The 11,889-nt window shown below is 44.1% G+C and overlaps 1 protein-coding gene across 1 annotated transcript in view; it reads right to left on the reverse strand.

Moving 5' to 3' along the window:
* Positions 1-10,087, reverse strand: part of LOC147445137 (biotin carboxylase 1, chloroplastic-like) — a 107,558-nt gene extending 97,471 nt beyond the window's left edge. The window contains exons 1-7 of the mRNA XM_086527603.1: positions 9,875-10,087; positions 9,406-9,454; positions 8,868-9,268; positions 8,654-8,795; positions 8,466-8,564; positions 8,329-8,385; positions 8,156-8,227 (exon numbers count right to left, since the gene is read on the reverse strand). Coding sequence (XP_086383729.1) covers positions 8,156-8,227; positions 8,329-8,385; positions 8,466-8,564; positions 8,654-8,795; positions 8,868-9,268; positions 9,406-9,432 — 798 coding nt within the window. The 5' untranslated portion in view covers positions 9,433-9,454; positions 9,875-10,087. The remainder of the gene's footprint in view (positions 1-8,155; positions 8,228-8,328; positions 8,386-8,465; positions 8,565-8,653; positions 8,796-8,867; positions 9,269-9,405; positions 9,455-9,874) is intronic.
* Positions 10,088-11,889: the final 1,802 nt, after the last annotated feature.

Genomic DNA, 11,889 nt, shown 5'->3' on the forward strand with positions numbered 1-11,889 from the left:
AGTAGAACTGTCAGTCTCTGGGCGAGATGTAGCCTTCTTTGCCTTTTTCTTGCCCTTTCTGAAGCTTTGTTTCTTGCTTCGCTTTTTGCTTTTTCTGTCTTCTTCGCTCTAATCCGAGGAGCTAGAAGAACTGTCAGAAGAAGAAGAAGAAGAACTGGGTACTCCTTCAAATCAAACACGCTTCTTCCGTTTCTTTGCCTTGTCAAATGTCAACTGACGACCCAAATATCCCGGGAAGTCAGTGCCTTTCTTCTGCTTTTTGCCGTGCTTTTTACCTTTCTTTTGCACGTCGAAAAGCTGAGCAATCCGTGCATCAACCACGGTCTCTAGTTCCTTCTCCGTATATTTTCTTGGAGGCAGAAGGTTTCTTGAGAGCGGGTTTCGGGAGTGGTTGTGGTTCTCTGCCACTCTGTCTGTGCCTCTTCCAAAGAGGTCTGGTTCATATATTTTGCCATCTTCGGGTCCTTGGCAAAATTGAGCATCATCTTTGTTGCATCGCCTATCAACTGGCGACGCTCCATCTCTCGCCGCTGCGCCTAAGTAGGCCAAGGCGGGCCATACTCTCTGCCGGAATCTTCGTTGGGATCCCTGCCCGCATCTCCAGATGCAGAGGGAGTCGACTGATCATTGCCTGAAGCCATAGGTGCCGCGGAAAAAAAAATTCGGGGATCGGATTTCCCGTAGAAGAGAAATCGGCCGTACTCTGATACCACTGTAACAGACTTGGCACACTCCAAGTCAAGAATCAACCGCGACAGCACCAAATAACCACTTCAAAACAAGTCACAGATCACAATAGATGTACACTGGCCCGGCGGAGTTCCGTGCCTAGAGATATTGGCCCCAAAGACTGGCGCCCCTTTCGGTATTTCTTTTTATATTAAGCAATCATCAAAGTACAATAGAGCGGTTAGGGTTTCACTCTCAAACTCTGCATCCAGATGCTCTGAGAAGTGAGGCCCTCACCTCTAATTTAAAGGTTACAAGGGATGCCAAAAAGCAGAGCCCCAAAAGCTTTTAAAATAAAAAGCATTAGTTCTCTCTCTTAGAGAGTCTTTTTCTCTTTTTTTTTTTTTTAAAAGCAAAATTCGCGTCACTCATCATTTTCCCCAAAAAATATATATATATATTATTTTTTATTTTTATTTTAAAGCCTCCGCAATTTCCGGAAATTAGGGTTTCTGGCAGCAATTAGGGTTTCTGTTGTCCGGCACGTCATCACTTTGTGACACCTTGGTTGATATGATGATCTAGTGTCACAAGGCGTTCTCGTCTTTGGATAGACTAAAAAACTACTACTTCCCATTTCAAAAGAATTCACGTCATTATGGTTCGGTATGATGCTTTTTCTCACACAGCATTCTTGTCTTTAATATACTTGAAAGACTTATCATTTTCAATGCAAACGAGTATGCAATGAGCTTCTTTGCATTTTTGTCAAAAGATGTCACAACCCACTGACGTGGTAGCCCTTGTACACACACCTGCCTCTTTTGGCATGGACAATCCCGCGGAAAACCCTGTTGAAATGATGACGTGGCATTGTCGTACGGATTGGCCCGGAAAATGCGGCGCAAATCGTGGAATGCTGATGTGGCAGATTACGTACGGAATGCAATCTTTTTGCGTGGGCTGCTTTTCTACTCCAGGGGCTGGAAAATCCTACGAAATTGGGAGTTGCTTTATTTTACGCAAAAGCATGAGAGAGAGAGAGAGAGAGAGAGAGAGCTTTTGAAGCATTGCCTTATTTTTAAAAGGCTTTTGATTTTCAGCTTTTGGGGCTCTGCTTTTGGCATCCCTTGTAAACCCTTTATAAGTGTGGACAGGCCTCCCACTCCCTTGTACTTTGAGTTGCAAATTAATACAAAAAGAAATACCGAAAGGGGCGCTAGTCTTTGGGGCCAATATCTCTAGGCACGGAACTCCGTCGCGCCGTGTCGAATCATTTGTAAACAATGAACCGTTTTGAAGTGAATTCTTGTAGAATCTTGACTTGGAGTGTCCAAGTCCATTACAATGGTATCATGAAGATGGGGAGCCTAATGAGCAACCCGAAGTGGAAGAAAACGAGGAGATCCTTGTTCTCGAACAGATATTGGCACATAAAGACAGAAAGATTAAGGGTAAAAGTAATAAGGCGGTTCTTGGTTAAATTCAAGAACTATCCTGCATTGGATGCGAAGTGGATGGAGGAGGAGGACCTAGCAGATACTTCTCAGATTGTGAATCTTTACCTTGAAGCTTTTGGTTTAGCATAGTCTATTCCAAATGGAACCCCGAACTCAGCTTGGGCGGAATCTAGTGCAATGGGTATACACAAGAGGGGAGTTGCTCCGCTCCTTTGTAACAAACTGCTGACGTGTCAAAGCCTGAAGAATGGAGCCAAGTTACAGATGATGTGGCTGCCCGAGAGCAGAAACTCTAACCCTAATTTTTGCCAAAAACCCTAATTGTTGAAACCCTAATTCTGGAAACCCTAACCCTAAAACCTACAAACCCTAATTCTAGAAACCCTAAGAAGAACAAGCAACAGAAGAAGAAGTCCTACCAACTTATGGGGACCCCGTCCGATGGGGCCCCAAGTGACATAAAGGCATTAACAATAAAGCAGAACACACTCAAAAGACTTTGCACATCAAAATATGATGATGTGGCACCTGTACGGACGTCCCGGAATTCGCGGCGGATTTTTAGGGAAATCCCGAAATTTTAGGGAAGTGATTTTTTGGGGTCAGCTTTTCATATTTGATGCTTTTAGGCTTTGGGCCTTTAAATATGAGCCTTGGGGGCCCTCTCTGGCACTCTTCAACGCGCAGATTGCAGAGTAGGTGCTCCCCGGCTGTTGTACTTTGCGAATCAGCAGTAATATAAAGAAATACCGAAAGGGGCGCCAAGGTTTGGAGCCAATACTCTCTGGGGTGGAATTCTGCCACTCCGTGTCGCGTGTCTCTCTCTCTCTCTCTCTCTCTCTCTCTCTCTCTCTCTCTCTCTCTCTCTCTCTCTCAGTTCAATTGTTATTGAACAGTTCAATTGTTATTGAACAGTTGTTATTGAAGTGCTAAAAGTCTATTCAGTCTGTTCTTTTCTATTGGCACGTGGTGCCCGCCTTATGACAGTGGTATCAGAGCATTAGACGTGTGCTTTTCTGAAAGCATACCGGTCCTACAAAAGAGCAGACAGAGCTATTGGAATTGAATTATATTTGAAGTATCAGCCACTCCCACCCTTACTTCATCGCGCACTCCCTTCTTCACCGCTCATGTCTTACAGGGCATAAGCCAATTAAGATCCCTTGCAAGAGAAGGATCCAGATTTGTTTCAAGTCACTGTTTTTCTCAAAAGCAGTGCCATGCAGATGTTGATGTCTACAGCTACCAAGCAGCATACTCCAAGTACTTGGCAAGCTTTCAAGAAAATTTTTGCCCGAAGTTATATGGTTTCTGACATCTTCCTTCGGAGTGCAACTTCTGGCAGAGTGGGGTATCCTGAAATGCTTGCCATAGAAACCCTAGCAGATTATAACTTGAAGTTTCTCGACATCTCCCAGTAGATGTCTCTTCACGAGCAAATGACCTTGGAGGTTTAGTGTGATTGCTATCTCTTGGGACTACCATCGCCGCCAAAGAAATAGTCTGTCCAAGAGCTGATGGACCATGCCGTGCTCGGCTACGACCTCATGGAAGGAACCTAACCCTAATTTTTGGTGCAGGTTTCAAGATGGAAAGTCAGTCGACTTTTCGAGCTCGACTAATGTCGAGATTGCTTTTTAAGTTTGAGTTTTGTTTGATCTTGTTTGGTGATCCTGTTTGGAATTTGTTTGAAATGGATGGTATTTGTTTTGAACCTGTTTTGGTGCCGATTTGAATTGTTTGACTCTGGTTTGATACTGGTTTCAATGATTGGTGATTTTACTCCCGAGTGGAGAAGTGAGAAATATTGTTTTGGTATTGTTTGAACCTCGGAACGACGCAGGCCGATGCCTGGGGAGCGTTTCGTTGTATGTTTGAAAACCTCCGAACGACGCAGGCCGATGCCTGGGGAGCGTTTGGTTGTATGCTTGTAAAATAATTGTTGTTGTGACTCCCGGCCCGGACCTAGATGGTTATGCGGGAGGAGTATTAGTATGAGCAGTGGTTACTTTCAGCACCTCCAAACGACGCAGGCTGCAGTCTAGGGGGCGTTTGGTTGTAAAAGGCCTCTATATCTCCCGGCCCGGACCTTTTTAGGTTATGCGGGAGGAGTGATGAGGGAGTCCTTGAATATCTCCCAGCCCAGACCTTGTTAGGTTATGCGGGAGGAGTGTTCACGGCGGCTTTATGTTATGTCACCAGCGTGTGACTACTATCTATCCTTTTTGTTGATTTCTTTCTTATTATCTATTTACTTTCACTTTTTGGAAACACCCCTCGGGAAATCTAACTGCCCTGCATTGCATAGCTAGTGTGGAACTGTCCAGAGGGAGTCCAGGCCTGAGGGCAAGAGAGCACTAAGGTTGGACAAGGACTGTGGTTAGCTAAGTGGGATCATTGACTAGCCAAAGCGAATCCTTTGCTACAGAGGCTACATTTCAGTTCTGGATGTGGCCACAGTGTACAAAGAGGGTCAGATGACCTAGAAAGATACAATGGCAGCATCTCCTAAAATTTAGGGAATTGCTATTTTGGGACCTGAAAATGTGTTTGCGTCATTACCTCCGGAATGACAAGGGGAACATTTTCTTACTCTGCCGTGAAGTCAACTGGGCAACCGGTTGGGAGATTTTTAGGCGGCAATCCCGAAACAGGAAAATGCTTATAAATGTGCCAAGTGGCACCTTCTGGTGCACTTTCCTCATGCAAGAGAAGGGGGCGCTGAATTTTAAGCTAGGAGAGGCTCATTTTCAGATTTTGTCGTAGTTTAAGAGCTATGGAGTGCTTGCTTTCCCTCCTATGTATAGTGCGGTGCCAAAAGTGATGCCCTGCACGCTACGCACTGCCCTCTCTCTCCTCTATGGCAGTATGTTATGCCCCTCTAGTGGGCTTTTCATTTGACCAATGTACAGTTGTGTGGGTTCATGCGCGATTGCCAAGGCAAGAGCCTCTTGCACAGGTACTGGATTAGCTAGCGGCTAATCCCCCGTAGGTACAGGTGAATTCGGAGAGGTTTCACGCCAGAAATCTCGTCCGATTCAAAGGGCAAGTAGCCCTACAGGTGCGGGAGCTCAAGGACTTGCTACGGATGCGACCGGCACGCGAAACGGAGCCCGAAACAGTAAATTACAGCCTGCTGTGTATTTTTGCAGGTTTAGGGTTTTGGCCCTAAACGGTCCCTTATACCCCCAGGAGGTTCGGGGACGCGAGGGGACCGCTGTACAGGTGATCTGGCGCATTTTCGGGGCTGAGAACAGAGAATTCAGCGTGCTGCAGATTCTCGCCAGGTTTTGCAAAGTGCTCGTATGCGTCGGGAAAGTCATTTAATGCGTGGGAATACTAACCATGAAGGGTTCTAGTACAGTTATGCTGCCGAAATCAGGCCAAAACAGTCAAAATTCAGCCAAGGTTGTGCGGGGCAGCTTGTAGGGATCCACAGCGTTTATTCCCTCTGTTGAACAATAAAGAAATACCGAGAGGGGCGCCTAAGTTAGGGGCCAATCTAGTGTCGGTCTACTCATACAGGTGCAATCTAGCAGCCTGTATCCCTCTCCCCTTTGTTGTGTCTTGAAAGTACAGGTAAAGTGGACGACAAATTAAATGGGTGAAAGCTAAATCAAGGTTTAAAGTAAAGTCTACCGCCCTTTTTGGATTGAATAGGCCAGTTACAGTTTCTATGTCTTGTAACATGCATATGTGAGCATTTGTGTTGCATTGTGATGTGCCAACCACTGAATATTCCTAATTGGATGAGATTGCCTGGGTATGTAATTTTAGTGCATCAAGACACCCGAGGAAGATCAGTACGGTCTGGGTGATGGCTAATTTTACTACGCAAGAATATCAAGAGTTCCGATCTGGACGAAAGGAGAAGCTAACTCCTTGATCAAAACAACCGATAGGAGAAACTAACTCCTTGATCAAAAGAGCAGAAAGGAGAAGCTAACTCCTTAATAAAAAGAGCAAACTGATTGTCCCTCGGAATGACCCTCGGAAATTTTTTAGCTAACTTGAGTTGTTTTGCAGATATGCTGTAATCGAGGATGATTACTCTCTTTCAAGAAGGGGAGATGTAACAAAGTGCTGACGTGTCAAAGCCTAAAGAATGGAGCCAACTTACAGATGATGTGGCTGCCCGAGAGCAGAAACCCTAACCCTAATTTCTGCCAGACCCTAACTGTTGAAACCCTAATTTTGGAAACCCTAACCCTAAAACCTGCAAACCCTAATTCTAGAAACCCTAAGAAGAACAAGCAACAGAAGAAGAAGTCCTACCAACTTATGGGGACCCCGTCCAATGGAGCCCCAAGTGACATAAAGGCATTAAAAATAAAGCAGAACACACTCAAAAGACTTTGCACATCAAAATATGATGATGTGGCACTTGTACGGACGTCCCGTAATTCGAGGCGGATTTTTAGGGAAATCCCGAAATTTTAGGAAAGTGATTTTTTGGGGTCAGCTTTTCATATTTGATGCTTTTAGGCTTTGGGCCTTTAAATATGAGCCTTGGGGGCCCTCTCTGGCACTCTTCAACGCGCAGATTGCAGAGGAGGTGCTCCCGGCTGTTGTACTTTGCGAATCAGCAGTAATATAAAGAAATACCGAAAGGGGCGCCAAGGTTTGGGGCCAATACTCTCTAGGGTGGAATTCCGCCACTTCATGTCGCATGTCGTCTCTCTCTCTCTCTCTCAGTTCAGTTGTTATTGAACAGTTGTTATTGAAGTGCTAAAAGTCTGTTCAGCCTGTTCTTTTCTATTGGCACCTGGTGCCCGCCTTGTGACACCTTTGTCAACAGATTGCCTCGATTTTTTATATTAGATGTCTCTTTGAGTTTTAGGGATACTGTGAGCTGACAGTATTCTGCCGTATGACTTTATGAACTGGAATTCCCAATAATATGAAACTGATTTGTTCTTGACTTGTTTAAGTGCAAGAGCTGATAGAAGAAATGACTGCAGCATTTTGGTCTGAATGATCTCGATAGACATGGTTGCAACAGGGATTAGTCAATCGGGCATCTATGAGGTCCTGAGTGGATCTAGATGCGATTGCTAATTGCATTGCCGAGAAATCATGGTCTGAGATCCGAATGAATGTTGAATGTGATTTGTCATGTGATGTCCTGTGATGTGGCTGTCGATTGGTACATGTGCTAGATGTGTGTTCCTAGTGCGTCGGTACTAACAATTAGTGTCTGCTAAGACAGTTTATGGCTTCTGTCTGTTTTGCAGGCGTAATCGAGGGCGATTACAATGCTTTCAAGAGGGGGGTATGTCACAATCCAGTGACGTGGCAACCCTTGTACACATACACCTACCCCTTTTGGCATGGACAGTCCCGCGGAAAAACCTGCTGAAATGATGACGTGGCACTGCCGTACGGACTGGCCCGAAAAATGCGGTGCAAATCGCGGAATGTTGACATGGCATATTACGTACAGAATAGCTTTTTGCGTGGGCTGCTTTTCTACGCCAAGGGCTGGAAAATCCTATGAAATTGGGAGTTGCTTTATTTTACGCAAAAGCATGAGAGAGAGAGAGAGAGAGAGAGCTTTTGAAGCATTGCCTTATTTTTAAAAGGCTCTTGATTTTCAGCTTTTGGGGCTCTGCTTTTGGCATCCCTTGTAAACCCTTTATAAGTGTGGGCAGGCCTCCCACTTCTCAGAGAAAGGAGTGCCAGTCTTTGGGGCCAATATCTCTAGGCACGGAACCCCGCCGGGCCGTGTCGAATCAATTGTGAATTGTGCACTGTTTTGAAGTGAATTCTTGTCGTGTCGCGGTAGAATCTGGACTTGGAGTGTCCAAGTCCATTACAAAAGATATACACACATTTGCAAACAGGAATGCCTATTGTGCAACTAGCTAGTGCACAGACAGAAGCCAAGAGACAAAACAAAAAGCAAAAACTGTCATCATCTCACATATACACCAATCAAGAATAAAAACTCCTGAATAAACTGGGGATGCACAATTGCAAGAAAAGTAAAAGCGCGCTAGAAAAGAGTCAATGTTAAAAAGAGAAACCTGTAACAATTTCACAAACTCTCCTGGCTCATTAGCCAACCTCATTCCACGACCACCACCCCCTGCTGTTGCCTGACACAACAATCAACTCTGAATATAGCTTCACAGAAGGTTGACACAGCAATTTGCCTCTTCAGAAACAAACTTAATGATTCTCATCATAGTCTTCCCACCTTAATCATGACAGGGAAACCAATTTCATGAGCCACCTTAATGGCCTCCTCTGTAGTCTAAAACACATAAACAGATGTTAGTGATAAGAAAAGCAAGCCCTAAAAATACGCAAGTTGAGTATAGTGCTCTTGATTACCTCTATGAGCCCTTCACTGCCAGGCACTGTCGGGACTCCAGCCTTTCTCATTGTTTTACGTGCTGTGGCTTTATCACCCATTACTCGTATGCTTTCCGGCTGAGAAAGCAACAACAATACTGAGTACCCTCATTAGCGTACAATCAGGTGACACTAGACATGTTGGCAATCAAGCCATGAACACTCACATTAGGCCCAATGAAGTTGAGGCCATGATCTCTACAAATGTCAACAAATGTTGCATTTTCAGAGAGAAAACCATAGCCAGGATGAAGCATTGTACAGCCACGGCTCACTGCTGCAGAAACAATGTTGGGGATAACTAGATACCTAACAAAAGTTAAAAGATGTAAAAAGTCTTTAATTCTTCCATCTTATTTACAAAGCAAATAAGACACTTACGATTGGCTGCTCGGAGCCTCCCCAATGCAGACAGCCTCATCTGCAAGTTGGACATGAAGGGCCTGACGATCAATTGTCGAGTGCACAGCCACGCATGGAATGCCCATCTCATGAGCAGTCCGGATGACACGCACTGCAATTTCACCTCGGTTTGCTACCAAGATCTTTTGGTAATCGCATGTGACACAAACTGCTGAGTTCTTGGGAGATCTACCATGCATTGAGCCATTCGCTAAATTTCCCGCAGAATAATTTAAGCTCTCTGCTCCTGACCCACTCTGAAAACTGCTATTGGAACTTCTCACGCTCTTTACAACCATGCCAATTCCGGTTTTTGATGAGAATAACCTGCATGATTGACCTTCAAGGCCCTTTGATGAAGCAATTGCCATTCCAGGACCCTGGAATCAATTAAAGGCCAGCTATGAAGAGATTGACAAAGCCATTGAAAAAGCTTTTTCTTTGGCACTTGAGGGCCAAGATAAACAACTATGACATTAAGTTTTCATTTTTGTGAATTGAACAACTCCTGACATACCCCCATAAATAGAGATTGAGTTGTCATTGCTGTCTCCCGCGGGAAGTATCTATCACAAGAAATCCGAGTCAAAATTTGCATGGAATATAATTTTTATTTCTTAGGTCTGCATGAAGCAGTTCAAGTATGAATGATCCTCTAGAGTGAAACAAATAATACTGAGAAAAAGATTGGCAAAAGATTCATTGCGATGTTAAAGGCAAGCCATAAGACTACGTCTTAAACTGCGAAATGGTATGCTCAGTGTGTCAAGGAGTCCAATCACAATCCCATGGACAAAGGGGCAGTGTTGTTTCTACATGTAGCTTCCAAGAATCCTTTGGCATTCTGTAGCATTTTGTGGAGTACAAGCATAGTATACATGCACGAATACAATTGCGTGCACTGGAAAATAAATCTCTCTCTCCCTCTCTCTCTCTCTCTCTCTCTCTCTCTGAGGGCCAGCCTAGCTCACACAGAGACAGTGTACCTTGTCGAAGCTGTCGCAGTCGTTTCGGGCGTTTGTAGATCTAGCTAACTGGTATCAATAGTGCGTGTGTGCGTGAGTGCGCGCGCGTGCGAGAGAGAGAGAGAGAGAGAGAGAGAGAGAGAGAGACTATGGGGGAGGGACAGTGCTGAGTGCCGCTGCCCATTTGACAGAACGAACTTTATATACGAACTCTTCGCATGCAGACAGTGTTAACCAATAGCAGGCTGTCTCTCGCGTTTATCCCGAAGTATGTCACAGTTAGTGGGTTTAATTAGTGACGTGGATTTTTTTCAAATTGAACTAAAGTTTTGCTCCTTCGCTTGAGTCCCTCGACTCCCTACGGTCAGGTCATATGCGTTGCTCCAGTTGTAAGATGACATGGATGGGGTGAATGGTAGCATGAAGGTGATGTGTTGACTCTCCATTTGCAATGCAAAGAGTTCCCCCCACAGTAGACCCATGATTGGTGCACGATTTTGTAACTAGGAAAAGTGCAGTTCTCTTTGTTATGTTCTCTATGAGGCCTCACACAGGTGATGGTGCCTTCTATGGGAGATGCCCCCAGGTCCACAGCTTTTAGCCAAGTTTATGGTTGCTTGAAATGGATCAACAAAGCTATTACAAGGCTCCCTCCAATTTTGGCATCCCTAAACCGGGTCTTCTACCCTATCCATGCTATGTTTGCCCATGCCTTCCTCCATGAATGTCTCTGGCCAATTGGTTGCTCAAACTGTTTTATCTCTCTACCCATGCACATGCTTGTGCTCACCTTTGTTGTGTCTTAGTATTAGAGCAGCAAGTGCAACCCAATACCCTTGAAGCAACAACAAGGCAACATCGACACCTCCTTCAGGTATGGATGAATATTAATGAACAGCAACTTGCGCTCCATGTGATTTGAACTTTAAAGAGCGAAGAGAGAAACAAGATATCAAATCGTTGCTAAAGCACAATAACAAAGGTGGAGAGCAATAACTTTGTAAATCTACTAGAGAACTCTCATCTACACATTGCAAACAAGGACCAATTTAATGTCACTATCTAAATCCAAAAAGAAAGGACAACCATAGACATGTGTTTTTGTAGTGAGTTTGGAGAATGTGATATAGCTTATCGTTAGGGCTTGTTTATGATCGAACACACAAGGACACTTATGTGTAACATGTAAAACATAACATTATCACATAATCTATGTCATACCACATTTGAAGGAAGCATGGGAGATTTTTGCACACATGAACACTTCACATACAGAGCCATGAAAAGTACCAGGAACAAATACCACATTGTCTGTAGTTTGAGGAAATAGATTGATTTCAAATTGTGTGATAGAGATAAAGCAAATCACTAAAAGGACTTGTAAATGCTGAAGTTTTAGGTGATAACTTGAGTTTTTGTTACTATGAATGGTTTGGGTTCAGAGGACAAGTCATTGGATACATCTATTTGACTTTGAGGCCATATGCTAGACTTTGAAGAGTTGACCAATTTGTGCCTATAAGAAGAGGTGAAATTGGGCAAAGCTGGACTATCTACACCGGGAGTAATTTTCGAGATCCTCTTTTTTACTCCTGGGGTCATGGAAACAATAGAGGTTGAAGAGGAAATTATGGGGCATGGAAACCATGGTGGAAGAGGTGATGATAGAAATGTGTTGGATCAAGGTTACAATGACTAGTTACAATGACTACAACGACATAGAGGCATGGGGAGAGCCCAACCCTGTGGACATGGTGGAATTCTTGAAGGTCTAGCATGGATTGCTCATTGTTTGTGAAGCATGTTGATGGAGAGGTTTTTGTTGTTGTCACTATGTTGATGAGTTGATTTTGTCGAGAAGTCATGATGCAAATAATTTTTATGTAAAAGAGAAGTTGTTGAACTCCAATTTCTCATGAAGGATCTTGGAGAGTTGATATATTTTTTGGGCATTGAAATCATTGATGCCATAAGGGGCATTGGGATGATACGAAGGCTATATGCATTGGATATGCTCAAAAAGTATGGCATGATAG

Source organism: Adiantum capillus-veneris, chromosome 13, assembly GCF_014529385.1.
Source record: "Adiantum capillus-veneris isolate H3 chromosome 13, ASM1452938v2, whole genome shotgun sequence".
Classification (NCBI taxonomy): domain Eukaryota; kingdom Viridiplantae; phylum Streptophyta; class Polypodiopsida; order Polypodiales; family Pteridaceae; genus Adiantum; species Adiantum capillus-veneris.